At 39.7% G+C, this 18,823-nt stretch overlaps 1 protein-coding gene across 5 annotated transcripts in view; it reads right to left on the bottom strand.

Annotated features, from left to right (window-relative positions):
* Positions 1-18,823, bottom strand: part of LOC142836509 (EGF-like and EMI domain-containing protein 1) — a 626,698-nt gene that overhangs the window by 169,408 nt on the left and 438,467 nt on the right. For all 5 annotated transcript variants that reach the window (XM_075950806.1, XM_075950804.1, XM_075950805.1 and 2 more), the window contains exon 6: positions 13,356-13,478. In XM_075950806.1, coding sequence (XP_075806921.1) covers positions 13,356-13,478 — 123 coding nt within the window. The remainder of the gene's footprint in view (positions 1-13,355; positions 13,479-18,823) is intronic.

Raw genomic sequence — 18,823 nt, 5'->3', positions numbered from 1 at the left:
TAGCCCATAATTCTTGTCTGTGTTAGCCATGTGACTTGGCACCTTTTTCAGCGAGGCAAGCACATATTGCTTGATCTGTGTCTGGCTTCCTTTCTGTCTGGGTGATGACTGCAGACTGACTCTTTCTCTTCCCAGAATTCTCCTGTTCTCATTGCTCCACCTCTACTTCCTGCCTGGCTATTGGCCAACCAATGTTTATTTAAAATACAAGTGACAGGGTATGGACCATTGTCCCACGGCAGGGTTCCACCTTCAAAAAAGAACTACAAGGAACTAATGACTACGGGAAGAAGGAGCATTAGCCTCTTCTAGGAGTGAATCCCCTTAATGGGTGTCCACTATAGAATGGCAAGCCCTAAGACCATAAATGCCAAAAAAATGAACCCAGTAGATTGTATGTATGTACATGTGTATGTATATATGTATGCATTATAATGTATATATAGTGCTAGTGCATATATATATATACATATATATACCTATGTTCACACACACAATTAGCAATAATGATCAAAGAATAAGAGACTTTCAACCTGAGAAGGGGAGGTTAGTGAGAATGATTGAGGGAGGGAAGCTTGGAGGGGCTGGAGAGAGGAAAGGAGGGGCAAAGTGATATAATTCTGTTTTCATTAAAAGCATTGAAATACCTTAAGATGAAATTCACAATTTTGAGAAGTTAGGGGAAAATTTTAGAATCTGAACTTGAGAAAAGAAATAATGATGAGTACAGTCTCACTTATTTTATCAGTAAGAGGCTGAAAAGGACAGGGAAATTTGGTGCCAACAGTGGTAAGGTAGAAAACATTATGAAATTGTAATGGATTAAGAATTTCCACTATGCCAGGCGGTGGTGGCACACACCTTTAATACCAGCACTGGGGAGGCAGAGGCAGGCGGATCTCTGTGAGTTCGAGGCCAGCCTGGTCTAGAAGTGCTAGTTCCAGGACAGGAACCAAAAGCTACGGAGAAACCCTGTCTCAAAATAAAATAAAAATAAATAAATAAATAAATAAATAGAATTTCCACTAAAATTTTCACTAAAGGAATAAAGATTAAAAATTAAATATATATTCATTATTAAATATATATTCATTGTTTCACCTTTTTATAAATAAACATCTATTGACAATTTCTCAGGAATATATTATTTTTTTCTAATAACAGCTACAAAAAAATAACAGTTTTGAAAAGATAGAAACATTTCATAATATATATGCTTACATAAACATACAGAAGTATTTGTCTCTAAATGTTCTTAGTAAGTAGTTTTAAGTTAAAATATGCCTATATATCTCTGTATATATGAAGGTACATGTGAAAGTATGTGATGTGTGATCTCTGCCTTTATTACAAAATTGGTGAAGGCTCAATCAGAAAGTAATAACTGGCAGGCAAAAAGATTGGAGCAAAAGTTTAGATATTAACAATGGCTTCCTCCTAGTGGCAGGTTGTGATTACTTTTACAATATTTATACTTACAACCTCCTCATTTTTTTTTATCCTAGGCATATAGCCTAACAAAAAAGTCACAAATAAAAATATTTAAAGAACAAATAGCTACTTTAAAAATCCAAGCTTTCCATTGAACCTTTCATTAGATATTATTAAACTAAGAAAGATGTTTTGGGATTATCAGCTCACTAGACTGTTAATCAAAACATCTGGGTTGGCAGCTAGCTCTGACAGCTTCTGGCCTCACGCCTTTGTTCTCACCTGTTTACTGAGGGTTTGATAATAAGGAGATTTATTTAATTCCTCCAAGCTTCAGTTTCACATCTTTAAAGGTATTCTAATGAGTATTTCACAGGATTGTTGCAGGATTAAATAACTTTAAAAGGGGAAGATCCAGGCAACATCCCTACACCCTCTAGGTGTGCCCTCCGTGTTTGTTGAAGTTAAAACAGTTGGGTGTTTCCATCATTGGAAACCACATATTTTACAGCTTCAATTCTCAGTTCTGGGTCACAGTTTCTCACGCAGACAAAAGAGCATCTTAAAAATATCTGCACCTCTGGCAGATCCTGACCTGCCTTTGAGATCTCCCCATGATATTTTCATTCATTATTCACTTTCTTTTAGCCATTTCCTTGTTTTTGTTTGTTTGTTTGATTCGACTCAGGAAATGAGTATTCAGATAAATTAACCCCCCCAAGAACTGTCTTTGCCTTGGTTTATATATTTATTAAGAGCAAGCTTTGATTATTACACATTTGATATACGATCACTGAATAGAACGAAGTAATATAATTATTTTTACTCAAAAATGAGGACTACAAAAATGAAAAATTAAAAAGGAGGGACGTCTGTATTCGTTCCTGCAGAATGATGGACATTTTAGACATGGCAGCTGCAAAGGACTGCAAAGCAGAAATTAATCCCACTCCTGTGGAGTTCTGAGGATGTTCAGGGCGGCAGATCTCATTTAGAACCCTCCTTTGCCATCTATTAAGAAGTGAGCATGGTAGAGCTGGCCATGGGGGAGGCTTTTTGATTCTCAATTCCTCTGAACATTGTCAGTGTTTAATCAATAGCTAGTCCGGGCATCATTAAACATGTGCTCTCAGTTCAAGGTCCCCCAGATGGGGATGGTTGAGGGAATTGCTCAGTCTCGCTGCAAAGTGGAAAAAGGTGCCTCCATTCAGGCTAGCCTACTGAAAGTGCATTAAATGAGACCTGTTTTAATGGGTCATGTGGAATATCAATTATGCTTGATCTCATAATTTTTGCTTCTGTTGCACGGTACATCCTACAGCATTGGAGTCTGCACGTGCTAATGTATGCTGGCTACAAGGAGACAAGTTAGCAAACATGTCAGTCAGGCAGCGCCGAAGCCTGCCCTCCCACACCTTGCATTTTGTAGTTCAATGATTCCATACAAGTTGGAATTCTTTGTACCTTGGGCTTAATCAAGGGTGTAATGAAGGCAGGACAGTCTGTCTCAACATTTGGGGTGCAGGTAAGAAGCCAACTACAGAGTCTTTCCTTCCGCATTATAATCCTTTGTTCTCTGCCTGTGTGATACGGTGCTTTGCAAGCCAAATTTCCAAACCAAGAAATGAAAAAAAAATGTCTTTTACTACAGGGTCTTATGGAAATTATAATGAGAAATGAAGATTATTAAATCATTTTCTTTTATAAGTAAGACCAGGTTGAAACTAGACTGCTTCCTGACTTGACTTTTAAAATGCAACTTTGAGGAATCAGAAGCTTCTCCATAGAGAAAAGAGGGTTCATTAATCAGGCTAAGTACAAAAAATAATTTGCATTATTTTTACTGAGTCCAGGAAAAATGTTAAACTGTTTCCCTCCCCCCAATATATAATATAAAAAATATTGGAGGCAGAAAGTCAGTCAAATCATTCCCTTTTAAATATTAAAACTTTGAATCATGTATTGTATTAACATCCAAAAGAAACGAATATGGATCCTAGGATACTGCAAAGCAAAGCCAGCAAATCACAGCTGTGCCATTGGGTTCTAATCTATGAACTTCATTTTGTAGAGACCAACTTGGTAAAACTTCTGGTAATGCTGGAACCATGTTATGTGAAAGTTTCAAATTTCACAATACCAAACAAGAATAAATCCTGAAATGCCCTGTGTTGTTTTACAAATCATGAAGTTATTAAATGAAAGAGCAAAGGTTTATGACTTGATGTTTATAATGTTTATCCAAAAGATTATATAGACTCAATAAAGTTAACCTTGATACTCTGTGACAATGTCAATTATGACATTTTATAGCCTATGCTGGCTTAGGGGGTCACTGTAGGTTTTCCCCTAAGACCCATGACTTCAGATTGCCCTGGGTAGGTTGACAGGTTTTGAGTATTAGGCAAGATTTATCTGTTGATGGGTAGGTATCTTAGAGTTTCAATTACTGTGAAAAGACACCATAATTATGATAACTCTTATAAAGGAAAACATTTAATTGGGTGGCTTACAGTTCAGAGATTCAGTCTGTTATCATCATGGTAGGGCAGGGCAGTGTGTGGGCAGACATGGTGTTGGAGAGATAGCTGAGAGTTCTACATCTTGCACAGGCAACAGGAAGTGAACTGAACTACTTGGCGTTACTTGAGCATATATGAGACCTCAAAGTCCACCTCCACAGTGGCACACTTCCTCCAACAAGGCCATACCTACTCTAACAAAGCCATACCTCATAATAGCGTCACTCCCTATGAGCTTAGGGGGCCAAATACACTACGCTAGTGGGTCTTATTCAAACTAGAGAGCTATTGGTTACTGCCAACATATGGAGCTCCTGTTTTGCCCTTAGGGTTATTGTGCTTTACTAGTTGCTGTTGTATTTCACAGGTATTACAGTTGGGTTGGACGGTTGGTTGCTTTTCTCCTCTGAAAACTTGCATCATAGTGCCTTCTGGTAACATGGGAGTTAGTCCTCAGGTAGGAGGTTTTCAGGTCAGTTCTAGTTCTGGGGCCTCTGGGCCCTGTATCGAAAGTGCTTTGTGCCTTCAGCTGTAGGGATTTCCCTTGCACTTCTGTAGCAGCTGAGGGAGGTAACAATAGCCTGTAATGTTTTGTGAGTCTCTTAAACAACCCTAGCCAACAACCGAAAAGAGGGCTTTCATGCCTGGTGTTGGGCCTTTTTAGATTATCTTTGGATCTTGTGGGAGAAACACTGTCAAGTCTTTGTATATATGTGTGTGTGTGTGTGTGTGTGTCCCCATCTGGAGGCTATACATGTATGCATATTCTTGGGTGGATGTATATGTGTGTGAAGGTGTCTATGTACTGTGTGTATGCAGAGAGACTGACATCATATACTTTTGTCAGTTACTATCTACTTCATTGTTTGAGATAAATCTCACAGTGAACCTGGACCTTCACCAGTTCCTCCAGATGGGCTGGTCAGGAGCTCTTGGGCCCCTTTTGTCTCTGACTCCCCAGCACTGGGATTACAATTGTCTATTACCATGCCTCACTTTTAATGTAGGTTCTAAGAATCCCAACTGAAGTCCTCATACTTGTGTAGAAAGCACATCCATTTCTCCAGCCCCTTTATTTTCATACTGATTCTTCATACAATAATTTCTTTACCATGCTCCTTAATTCTGTATATGCTGAACCTACTTATCACATGAACCAGTATGAACCCTTTACACTTTACTGTCTTTTTCTTCCTTAAAAAGCCTTAACAATAAGACTCAAACACATAACTTGTAGTAGACATGTCTTTTTGTTTGTTTAAACATGACAGGATTCAACAACTGAGCCTTCCCCCCAAAGACATGTTCATAAGCAGAGTTGACTTGATTAATTGGCCAACTAGACAGCTAACATGCTACACTTAACAGAATCTGTGAGGTACTGATGTCATGAATCAAGTTTTATTCTTTAACACAAATAGAGGATTTCTTTAAACTCCAAAGCTGAACATGAAATAAGATTCTAGAGCACCACGGTATAAAACTGAGAAGAGAGAATTTTGTCACAATTACATAGCAGACGCATTCGCTTGTCATCTATGCCCTGTATTCATCTCAAAAAGTGGCGGGGAAGAGACAGAAATTTTTAGTAAATAAATAAATTTTAAAAAAAGTGTAAGTCATAGTCCAGTCTGCTCCCCTAAGTTGCCAGGAGCGGTAATTTGCGAACCTGCAAACCCAAGTCCTATTCTGAAACTCTGATGTTGACCTCTAGGACAGAGCAGGTCCAGTCTGCCACAAATAGTGATGGTAAATAATACCTTATGAGATGACTGGGAGGGCTAGAGATAATATTTTTAAAGTATGGTAATCATTAATGACGATGGACATGACCAAAACTGCAGGCCAAGCCCAATTATCAGGACTCCAAAGTGTTTCATCCATGTAATTGTTTAAACGTCAGGACACTGGATGATGGGACCACATTTGCTCAGCTCCCATGACCTCTCAGTCCAGAGGAATTCCCAGGGAATTTCCCATATCCCAGTATTCCTCACCAGCCTACAGGAGCAGGCGCCGTATGATCTGGAAGGTTGCATCAGCAGTCTGTCTTACTTATGTTTCCTAGGAGGGCTTCAGCGTCTCAGTTCATGGTGTTTTTTGTCTTTCTTTTTATTCTTTGCTCAAATTTTAACCCTAACTTTGCTCTTTGCTGTTTGCCCTTTCAACTCTGACCTTCAGAGCTATGGACCATCTTACAGCTGGATTCTTGACATACTCCTGATTTTGCTGTGTCTTCTAGTTGGAGACATGAATGAGCTTAAACCATCCTTTGCCCTTGACTCTCATTGATAACCACATATATCCTGTCCTTAGTGGAGTGGTCACTCAGCAAGGCTCTTGGAGCCAAAGGCAAGCACCATTAACTCTTTAAATCAAATTAAGAGAAGATCACAAGACAGAGAAAATATCCATCTCCAAAAAAAGCAAAGCCTTTTGCAGGAATTTTTATTTGTTGAACACTGATTCTATACATGACACTAAATAAAAACACTTTGCCTCAGTCACGACTGCAGAGATTAAAAACAACATGAGTCTAATGTGAGGCACAGGCAAGATGTAGCCCTTATCTTCCACTGGGAGGGATTCTGTGCTAGAACTTTTAAAGATTTTTCATTTTCATTTTCATCAACTGTATGTCTCAACCTGTGCATGTTCGTGTTTGTGGTAGTGCCTGCAGAAGCCAGGAGGGGGCATCAGAACCCTGCAGAGACGTCATAGATGGTTCTGAGCCATCCGGCATGGTGCTGCTAACTGAACTCTGCTTGTCTACAAATGCAACAAGTGTTCTTAAACACTGAGCCATCTTGCCAGCTGCCCTGAGCTACTTTTACCTTGACTAGGCGGGGTCATATAAAATGGCATTTCACAGATCTTACATATCTGAAATCATGACTACAAAATTATGGCCTCTGCAGGCACTTGTGTGTTCTAGCATCTTTGGTACAGAAAGTTACTTTCCATGCTACCAAAAGAGACCCACAAACACTACGCAAGCCACAAACCCTTAGATCTGCAGTGGTGTCTGCAAAATGTGCTAAGGCAATTGCAGCCAAAGGCTTGTGGGAATAACCAACCAATATCAATATGAGTTAAGCCCACTCCATGGAGATGGGACCCACATAGGATATTGCTCAGGTGACCAAGAATCCGAGAATAGATAGCTCAGGAACCTAGGGTAAAACCAAACAATACTGTTAAAATTAAAACCAAAACAAAACACCTTCAATGATAAAATGACTCCTAATAACATTCTGTGCTCAGCTTTCAGAGAAAAGCTTTCTTCCAGCAGATGGAAACAAACACAGATTTAGCGATATTACTCAGAGAGTGAGAGGTGGAGATGCTGAGACGCTCAGCCCTACACAGGAAGTCCGCATCAACTCCCTAGCCTTGGGGTTCAATGAACCCGCCCCCAGGAAGAGGAAGCAAATGAATGTAAGAGCCAGATGGGATGGAAGACACCAAGAAGGATGGATGACAAACTCTCTGAAAAAAAAAAATGATCAAAGCTCACATGAACGCACAGAGACTGAAGCAGCACACACAGGGCCTGCACAGGTCTGCACCAAGTCCTCTGTGTATGTTATGGCTTCTAGCTTAGTGTTTTATGGGGCTCTTGAGCATGGGAATGAGTGAGCCTCTGATTCTTGTGTCTCCTCTTGGGTTCTTTTCTCTCTGTTGGTTTTTCTTGTCCAATTCTAATTGTTAGTTTTTGTTTTATCATGTCATATTATATTATACTGTATTATATCTGTATTATATTATAATCCTATAGAAGCCTGTTTGTTTTCTAATGAAAGACAAAAATAGAGTGGATACAAATTGGGGTAGTTGGGCCTATGGGGAAGAATGGGAGGAGTAGCAAGAGGAGAAACCATAATCAGGATATGCTATGCAAGAGAAAGCAAAACTAATTTCAATAAAAGGAAGATGAAGAAGGAGGAGAGGCAGGATGGAATTTCCTGATGTAGTTTCATCAGGAAAACAGCAGATAGCGAGTTTGCCCCTGAGCAAAGAACCAGGTCCTGGAATAAATCCCCAGATTTCTAGGTGTGATCAAACTGTGAAGGACCCTCAGCTAAGAATTTGATTTGTTCTGAAACCAAACCAAACCAACAACACTGAATTCTGTCATTCACCACCAACACCATTTCACTAGAACTGTGGATAAGGTGTACGAAATCAGTAACTGAGCTTCTGTTCCTCGGATGTTAAATTTGAGTTTTCAAATTCTGCCATAATCTAGCATCTACAAGCACTCATCCGTCGTCATGGCTCATCAAAATTTAGATTTACAAGGACTGACCACCTGTTATTGTATTTGGTCCTATGGCTATGGGCAACAAAAGGTGCCAACTAATAATTTCTGAGTGCCTCTTGCTATCAAATACCCACTCAGGATTTTACCTGATAAGTGATAAAAAAAAGATTTATCACTTTTTCTCATGGGCTCCATGCTAATAAACTGAGCTATTTATATGAAGTAACTAGATCAGCTCACATAGTCTATATATATATATATATATATATATCACTGTAGTAAAGTTACTGTTCTTAGCCTACAAAGAGGGGACAGATACTTTCCCTGTATGTATTCTTCCCAGATTACCTCCCCCTCAGATCCCGAGGGTCGTAATACACATTCGTAAATGAGGAATGTAAAGTTAACATGCTACACTTTCAGTTACACACAATTAAAACTCCCTCATGCTCAGCACTTCTACTTTGAATAAGTGTTCCATAGGGAAATGATGGAGTAGACACATAACAGCTCAAAATCATTGGCTTGAGCCATGATTTACTGGGGGTCTGTTGTGTGCTAGCTATGAACTTAATGTCTTCATTTTAAAGTTTATCTTATTCTCGGCTGTTATACAATGAATTAAAAAGTCAGCTAGGTAACACAGGAAAAATCGCTCTTTATGTTGGGTTTTTAAATTTGATATTGTATATAATAAATATTTTATAAGTGGAAGAAAATGCAATAAAAATAAATTATGTGAAGACAACCTTTCCAAAGCGACAAAGGAGAAATGCCATCTATGGAGACCACCAATGTGTGAACCTTTCACTACGAGGCTTTTATGTTCATGTAAAAAAGTGTGTACATACGTTCCGTGTGTGTGCATGTGGGTGTGTGATCTGACTTTCCTAACCACAGGCACAGAAACTGGAGATCATCACTCCATGGTCCTTAAAGAACCTTTCTTATTTACTCCTTTAGCCCCAGAACCCATGCTAGGTCTCCCCCATACTCTATAGGCATCACTTTGATTTTCCTCTTTTTTTTGTTTTATTTTCTGGTTTTTTTGTTTTGTTTTGTTTTTGAGGCAGGGTTTCTCTGTGTAGCTTTGGCTCCTGTCCTGGAACTAGCTCTTGTAGACCTGTCTCTGCCTGCTGAGTGTTAAGATTAAAGGCTTGAGCCACCATAGCCTAGCCGCATCCATTTTTTGCAGAAGTGGGAGGAGGTAATGCTATTTTCCTTTATGATGGACATGCTCATGTGCAATGCATAATATTGATTTTGTGAGTTATTGTCCTGATAGTATTAGAGATAAAGAGGGAGAGATGGAGATGAAACAGATTCTGAAAATGAGAGGGACAAAAGAAGCGCATTGAGACCCCTCAGCTTTCCTCTGGTGTAGCCAGAACCAAAACCTCAGTCCTTCAAAACTGCCAGGCTTCACTTCCGTAGTTTGAAGTCTGAGAAAAAAGTGCAGAAAAAAAATCCAGAAAAGATCTCAGTGTGTTCCTGATATTTGAGTGGACAAATGCTGAATTGATCCTAAAACTCAACATTGGATTAAAACTTGATAAATTCTTAATCTTCTTCAAAGGCCACACAATGGCTATGAAGAGGCAGAAGGGAAGTACTTCTCAAATTCAACTTTCAAGGACTAAATTTAGCGCCCACCACACTAAAGTGCTTAATATTGTAAGGCTGATGAATTTGATAATGACGGAGAAATGTCATCAATCTGACAAACTAAACAACTTCTCTAACCTGACATAGACCCGTTCAACACATCAGCTGTCATCCAAAAGGAATTCTGTTCCTAATTTCTCTTCATAAATAATGCAGCTAATTGAAAGGTAGTTACAATGAAGTCTTTAACCCCCTTCTCCAGTGTGAAGGCAGTCAGTCTCTCTGCATTTCTTAGAAGCTTCTCCTCTTCACATGCAATGAAACCCAGACACCATCGGAGCACTGAGAGAAAACAAAGAAGCCCATTGTGCGGAGGCCGGCACATCTAATGGTTTTCTCATTTTCAAGGTTTTAAATTCAGCATTATCTTAAAAGACAGAGCTCATTAATGGCTCATGCAAGGATGTTTAAGCTCAGAGATTCACTAAGGATACCACTTTGAAGCTTCTTAGCTATGCATCTATATCATCCTTGTTGCCCAATGTCTTCATATTTGTAATAAATTAAAATATAACAGTGACATTTAAATATATGTAACTGAAGTACGACAATGTGATATCCACATAAAACTGTATAGTAGAGGACTTTACTCTTTCCTTCATTTAATGGGACCAAAGAGGAGATAATAAATAAAGACACTTTCTGACTTTTCCAAGTAAGTAGCATGGAGCCATGAGTGTTCTAAAGACTGAAAAAATTAAAAGCCTCCTTTTTCTGAGGCATTTCATTGTGGACATCTGTGATTGCATTTGTTTATTTCTGGGGGAAAATATGAATCGTCTTACGTGAGGAAGGTGCAAAGAAGGGAATGCATTTAAGTTTTCAGTGGCTTAATTATCTCGTCTCTCTGAGAAGACTGACTTCAGCAAACACACCAGAGGACAGGTATGCTTATAAACGGATAGCTGAGATGAACATTTTTCTGAGGCTGGTATTAACAATGGAAATTCAAGACAATTTAAGTGGTATGCCAACTTATATCCAAAGCTTTACAAGTTACTAAAAATGTGAATTACATAACCACATACGAAAAGTTTAGGTGATTTCATTAGTCTCTGTTCCCTAGTTGTTCAAAGGTAATGACTGGAAATAGATGCTGTCATTTCATATTACCATTATTTAGGTTCTAATATATATGCCAATAATAAGACAATAGCTAACTGAAAAGTACACAGAGATGATATATATATTTTGGTTTTTTGAGACAGGGTTTCTCTGTAGCTTTGGTGCCCGTCCTGGAACTAGCTCTTGTAGACCAGGCTGGTTTTGAACTCCCAGAGATCCGCCTGCCTCTGCCTCCCAAGCGCTGGGATTAAAGGAGTGCGCCACCACCGCCCGGCCCCCCTAGGCGAGATGCTATATTTTATAACAGAGGACATTGCCAAATAAGCAGTCTCCGCCTACAATGAACCATGTGTGCGCATGTGTGCACATGCATATACAATTTTATATGTGCATTTGTATGTATGTGCTTGTGAAGGCCAGAGGACAGGGTTATAGCTCAGTCACTACAATGCTTGCCTTACAAAGATGAGAAGCAGAGTTAAATGCCCAGAACACATTTAGAAATGTGTGGCATGGTGGTGTATACTTGCACTTCACATCTGGGCTGCTGAAGAGACAGGCTAACCCCTGGGACTCACTAGGACTTGTCTAGTTGGTGACTCTCGGCCAACGAGAGCATCTACCTCAAAGGCAATGAACAGAGTTTTTGAGGACAGTGCCAGAGGTTGTCCCCTGACCCACATACAGAGCAGAAGCTAAGTTGCTGTCATAGCAGCCTCATGTATAGGCAGTTAGATGTGGCTCCTAAGGACAAGAAATAGGTGGGGTAAACCATAATATCTCAATCCAATGAAGCTCAATTTTGCCCAAATGTCATTAACACACTAACAATGATGGCAAAGGGAAGAAGAGCGGCTAGTTGGAGCAGCTACTGATTGCTAAGAGTTTAGAAAACTAATTTTACACCCAGACAAAAGTTAGCTCCGCTTGCTGTTTATTTTGCCTTTCCACAAAGACCCAGTATTACTGACTCATATAAACCATTACTTCAAAAATGATTTTACTTTAGAGAAAACTTTCACTGGCTTAAGTTTGTCCTTTCCCAACAAATATCTCATTTGCATACATCAGCCCCTGCTGCTCCTGCACAGCTGTGGATTGGGCTGCAGTTTGAGGGGATGCTAGCAGCACATGACCTAGGAATGGAAATGCCATTGATCTTGCAAAAACAAGAGGATGTTTCCATTGAATAAATCTGCTGGGGCCACTGACCTGCCCCAAGAGCTTTTCGCGACCACCACCACGCTGATTCGACTTCCTAGCTATTAGGGTCTGCCTTCTATTTGTGCCTTCATCTGACTTTGAAAAGGGACCTCTCTTCCCTCTTGCCCCTCTCTGTCCGTTCTTTCTCAGTTTCACAGCCTGCTTGCTACCATCAAGAGCAGATCATGACTAGAGCATCCTTGTCTGCTTGCTGATCTCGTCTCCCACCTGCCAGGAAGGGCAGAAGGCGTATGTGCGCCCACGCTACTTCACATTGTAAAATACTTTGTAAGCTACTAACAACCGTTAGGTAAGGATGGAATGGTTAATAAAACTTATATAAACAAAGTAAGTAATGAAAGTGTCCTATACCAGGTGCTAAGTTGTTAATATAATAGTTACTTTAAACAGGGAACTGAGATAAAAGCGGAACATATCGTTATGTCAGGAGAAAATCATAACTCGCTGAAAAATAAAAACACTTTTATTTAGACTATTTCAGAGAAAACAAGGAGTCTTGATAGTCTTATGAGGAAAAGCGTTCTTAGAACTCTATTTCTTTCTTTTCATTTCCCAAAGTAGCATTTACTTATTTCAGGAAATCCATAATCTTGAGATCATGTAAATGAATAGATGAATGATCATTTTACTGCTCTAAAATTACATTTCAGCACATTTTGTGGCAGAATGAATATGCTATAACCTATATTAAATATGTGTAGTCTTAAGTGCACTTGGGTAACTTTAAGTTCTTTGGAATATAATCTTTATAATTTTGTTGATGTCTGAGTTTTAGTCTTGAATTTATTTCTGATGACAGTTCTACATGAGATCACTGTACCTAGTAATTATCATGGTTTAAGTTACCCCATCATTTTAGTTTGGTGTCATACTTGTTTGTATAAGTAATAAATAACAAATTTATACGCCACCAAATATGCCCAAAATTATACAGTATAGAAATAACCACATATGTGGAGAAACAAGTTATGCTTGTAAATCTTAATCCCTGCACTTCTTCTCCGTCTTTGTCTATCTGTTAATAGCAAAATGCCTTTTGTATTCCAGAAGGTAGAACTGAACTCGAATGCCACCAGCTTCCATAGATATTTTTTATAATAGAAAAATCTCTCTCCTCTGCCCCTTGCATGGGCAGGTCGATTTTCATTGAAAATGGCTTCAAGCTGGCTCTAATATTTACTCACTTATGCAGGTGCGTTCGTCAGCATGGCGTCTGTACCCTGTATCACACACGCAGTGGAAGGTGCCCAGAGTGTTAATACAGCGCTGCTGGCAGCCTCCGTTCACCACCGCACACTCATCGATGTCTAGAGGAGGAAGACAGATGGCCAGGATTACAATGTCACTCCAATGTCAACGTGAGAGAAGTGGCAAAAATATTTCTCTGATTCACAGTGTGTGTTATATTGTACAAAAGCACCATCTCTGTTACCACAAATCTATGCTTGTTTGATCCATTTGGCTCCACATTGCAAACAACAAAATAAAGATAGAAATATTATCGAGGATTTGTTGTTGTTGTTGTTGTTGCTTCTTTTATTTTAGAACAGCAACCATGAGCATTGTGATTGTCTCACGATTTTCTGTTCCTCATGCATTGGCTAATTAGACAGAGCCGAGATAAAGATATTTCTTTGGGGAAGGAAAACTGAGAGAATTACAATGAGCTAGTCTCTCTGGAGAAGCACACACTAGTAGATAAACACCTATTCTTGGCCTGACAGCGCTGAATAAAGCCAGTAATGGAGTTAAGACCTTGAATCTCCTTCTCATGTGCTATAGTAGACATCAGAGCAAAGACAGATGACTCAAAGGAAACCATGGCTTAATGTTCTCAGAAAAACATCAGTACATTGCTTCCCACTAATTTAGCTTCTTGTTCAAGTGGCTGTTACCTAAAACAGTGTGTTTGTATAAAACACTGGCTATTAACTTATAGAATAAAATGGAAAATAGTCAAGAAAAATTTACAATTACCTACCTTTTATTATCAGTAATAAATACTACCAAGATGCACAAATATAATATTGATTTCTCGCTGAAAAGAAATTTCATTTCCCAGCACTTACACTTTATTGTGCCTCAAGCAGTCACTACGTCCATATTTAAAATTACAAGACAACAAGTTTCAGGTCGTCTATGAATTAAAAAAAAAAAAGATTCTAAACTTTCTTATTTGGTGATTTGTACAGGTGGGAATGAGGGGTGAGAGTGATAGCTAGTGCCTGTAATCCCAGAGGTCCAGATTGTAAAGCAAGAGAAACCTAAATCCAGGTTAATCTAGGCTATAAAACTGGGAGGGAAGAAAGAAGGAGGGGGCGGGAAGGGGGCATGGAGGGAGGCAGAGAGGGGAGTAGGGAAGGGAGCAGGGAGGCTGCAGAGAGGGGGCAGGAAGGGGCAGGAAGGGGCAGGGAAGGGGCAGGGAAGGGAGCAGGAAGGGGGCAGGGAGGTGGCAGAGAGGAGGCAGAGTGGGGGCAGGGAGGGGTTGAGGAGGGTGACAGGAAGGAGGGCAGGGAGGAGGGCAGGGAGGGGGCAGGGAGGGGGCAGAGAGGAGGCAGAGTGGGGGCAGGGAGGGGTTGGAGAGGGTGGCAGGAAGGAGGGCAGGGAGGAGGGCAGGCAGGGGGCAGGGAGGGGGCAGGGAGTGGGCAGGGAGGAGGCAGGAAAGGGAGCAACAGCCTTCTGAAAGCATCAGAGTAATAGCTATCTCCTAGCTTGGGGCGTGGATATCAGGGGGGAGTTAGACTCTTATTGCCCTTAAACTGAAACCTTCTGGGAAAGATATTTTATGTGAATAGTCATTGCTAAAGTATGAGTCACTCATTGGAAAGTTCATTTTCTCAGAAGGAACACAGAAAACTACGACAATGACCATCTCTACATATTCCCATGTCAAAACCCCAACATTGGTGAGGAATATTTGACCAAAGGTAGCAAAAAAGTTTTCATTTGCTAGGCATTGACTTTGTCTTTTCCCAAATAAAAGTGGCAGTATATTTTCCACAAATTGGCATATCTTTTGAAAAATAAAATATTTTGGATGAAGTCCTAATATTCTGAAAGTAGATTCTATTTCAGTGACAAGAATTACTAATGTGACAAAATGTGAGAATTTTTATTGCATTTTGAGTCTGTGGTAACCTAGTCTGTAGGTCTTTTTCATATAAAATAACGCTATATCAGAGTTTTCTATTTGTTGCCTATTCTTTGTGCAGGGATTTAATATCTATACAGGTTATGTTTTCATCTTTTGGCTTTGGAATATTATTCTTCAGAGTTGAGATATAATTCTGAATCTTGACTGTCAACCTCTAGATTAGACATTCTTCCCAGGTCTTTCATTCTGGACATATAAATAAAACCCAAGCATAATATACTTTACATGATAAATGACATTACAACTATCATTAATCATACAGCAATGTTTTATTTGTGTAAATATAAACTGAAAAGGGTCTTAAAATACGTAAAAAGGCATAAATTATTTCTTCTGAGGTGGGCAGACAGATGAATTCCATGACAGAATTGGCCTTCCTTTGATGGCATAGGGCATTAGACAATTCTTTTAAAGCTTTTTTTAAATTTTATTGTCTGTGTGTGCATTGCCTGTATGTATGTCTCTGGCTCATGAGCATGCAGTGCCCACAGAAGACAGCATCACGTCCCTAGAACTGGAGCTACAGGTGGCTGTGAGCCTCCATGTGGGTGCTAGGAACAGAAACACAGTCCTCTGCTCTCAACTGCTGAGCCGTCTCTGCAGGCCCTGGACAAACTTGTTTCACCATATCTCTGGGGCTCAAGTTTGTTATAGGAGAGAAAGCCACATAGATGCTACTTGTGTATAAAAATGTAACTTTAAAATAAAGTTTACCTGATAACTGCCCTCCCATGACTTACTCAGAAAGTTTTAATACTTTCTCACCAAAGATGTAATGAATCTTTTATTTTTTTCAGTCACTGACTATGCTCCCAAGATATAATGGTACAGACTTGACAATGAACTTTCTCTACAAAAGCTTTGAAATATTTATATTCTTAGTCAGTCTGTAACTGTGCACTCTGGTGTCTGTACGTATGCAAACACACACACACACACACACACACACTATCAAATAGCCTCTGTTCTTTGAGTGAGATAGTCAGATAGTCTTGGGGGAAAATATTCTTTTTTTTCTTTCAAGGTTTTCTTTTATATTGATTTTAGTGAGCTCTACATATTTCTCTGCTCCCCTTCTACCTTCTCCCACGGCCTCCCCTGCCCCCAATTTACCCAAGAGATCTTGGCTTTTTCTACTTCCCATGTTGATTAGGTCCATGTATGTCTCTCTTAGGGTCCTCATTGTTGCCTAAGTTCTCTGGGATTGTGAATTGTAGGTTGGTTTCCTTTGCTTTATGTCTAAAAGCCACTTATGAGTGAGTACATATGATATTTGTCTTTCTGGATCTGGGTTACCTTACTCAATGTGATGTTTTCTAGATCCTTCCATTTGCCTGCAAATTTCGAGATGTCATATTTTTTCTGTTGTGTAGTAGTATCCCATTGTGTAAATGTACCACATTTTCTTTTTCCATTCTTCAGTCGAGTGGCATTTAAGTTGTTTTCAGGTTCTGGATATAACAATGCTTCTATGAACATATTTGAGCACACATCCTTGTGGTAAGATTGAGCATCCTTTGGGTATAAACCCAAAGTGGTATTGCTGGGTCTTGAGATAGGTTGTTTTCTAATTTTATGAAAAATCACAATATTGATATCCAAAGGGGCTGCACCAATTTGCACACCCACCAGCAATACAGGAGTGTTCCCTTTACCCCACTTCCTCTCCATCATAAGTTGCCATTAATGTTTTTGATCTTGGCCATTATTACATGTGTAAGATGGAATCTCAGAGTTGTTTTGATCTGCATTTCTCTTCTGGCTAAGGTTGTTGGGCATTTCTTTAAGTATCTTTCAGCCATTTTAGATTCCTCTGATGAGAGTTCTCTGTTTAGGTCTGTGCTTCATTTTTTATTGGATTATTTGTTCTTTTGATGACCAATATCTTGAGCTCTTTGTATATTTTGAAGATCAGTCCTCTGTCCGATGTGAGGTTGATGAAGATCTTTTCCCATTCTGTAGGCTGCCATTTTGTCTTGTTGACCATGTCCTTTGCTTTACAGAAGCTTTTCAGTTTCGGGAGGTCCCATTTTTCTCAGTGTCTGTGCTACTAGGATTATTAGGAAGTGGTCTCCTATGCCAATGCATTCAAGTGTACTTCCCACTTTCTCTTCTATGAGGTTCAGTGTGGTTGAGGTCTTTGATCCATTTGGACCTGAGTTTTATGCATGGTGATAAATATGGATCTATTTTCATTCTTCTACACGTTAATGTCCAGTTATGCCAGCACCATTTGTAAAATATGCTTTCTTTTTTCCATTTTATACTTTTTGCTTCTTTGTCAAAAATCAGGTATTCATAGGTGTGTGGATAAACATCTGTGTCTTCTATTTGGTTCCATTGGTCCTCTTGTTTGTTCTTATGTAAATACCAGGCTGTTTTCAGTACTGTAGTTCTGTCGTAAAGTTTGAAGTCAGGGATTGTGATGCCTCCAGATGTTCCTTGAGACCGCTTCCTCATCCATAAAACAGGGTGATAAAGGGCTTCATGTGTATCATGCTGTGGTTTATTGTTTCATGCTAACTTGCTCATGCCTGTCATTCTGGAACAGATGACTAATTCTTGACATCACTGTAGATACCAAATGACAGGTCATTTTGTGTCTATCTAGTGCAGTAAACAACATAAGATTATGAGGTGAGACTGGGATAGGAGAGGAGAGCAACAGAATTCAGAGGGGGGACTGTTAGGCTTGATGTAAGCAGCAGGGGCAAAATGAGAACTGCCTGGAAGTGCTGGGCATTCAGAATGGCAGTCAATGCAACACATACATTTAGATCTGTCAGGCTAGACATCAGGGTTTGAACATGAGATAAAGTTGAAAAACAAACCCCAAAGCCCCTTTCTTTAGTTAGATAGTAACTTAATTTACCGCATAGTCTAGGGCAGGTTGAAGCATAGCCGCCTGTGTTCACACAGCAGCCAAGCGAACTTATTAAAAGTTAAACATTGGATCATTTGTGAAGGGCCACCCAACATTAAGATATTGGCTTGACTTTTTCCTTTGTTATCCTCTTTTAGAAAACAGTAACTTTCCTGGCTGTTCCAACATTTTAAATCAGTAGTTCTCAAACCTGTGTACACATTAGAGCCCCTTGGCACACATTTAAAAATGCTGATGCTAAGGTTCCAACTTTAGTCTGATCTAATCAGTCTCCTTATTAGGTCTGGGAAAGAAAACAGTGTTAGAGCACACTCTAAGTGGTTCTAATGTGCAGCCTGAGCCAGGATCATCCGGTGTAGTTAAGGCTTTGATTACCCAGCGATGCTGTTAAAGGTGGATGCTGGTTCTCTGGCTCTGGGGCTCTAAGTTGAGATCCTGGTATACAACTAGCCCCAAGGCGATCTGGAAGCAATTGGCAGTGTGCCAGAAGGAGCAAGCACACAGGTAATCTTGCTCAGCCCTGCATTTCAGGAGCATCATTGGTGTGAAGGTCTGAATCGATCACACAGAAGCTTAACCAAGTTGACTAAGTCAATCCAAATATTTAAATTAGT

Source organism: Microtus pennsylvanicus, chromosome 16 (genome assembly GCF_037038515.1).
Source record: "Microtus pennsylvanicus isolate mMicPen1 chromosome 16, mMicPen1.hap1, whole genome shotgun sequence".
Lineage (NCBI taxonomy): Eukaryota > Metazoa > Chordata > Mammalia > Rodentia > Cricetidae > Microtus > Microtus pennsylvanicus.
The sequence above is the reverse complement of the archived record's forward strand: the minus strand, read 5'-3'. Positions and strand labels throughout refer to the sequence as shown.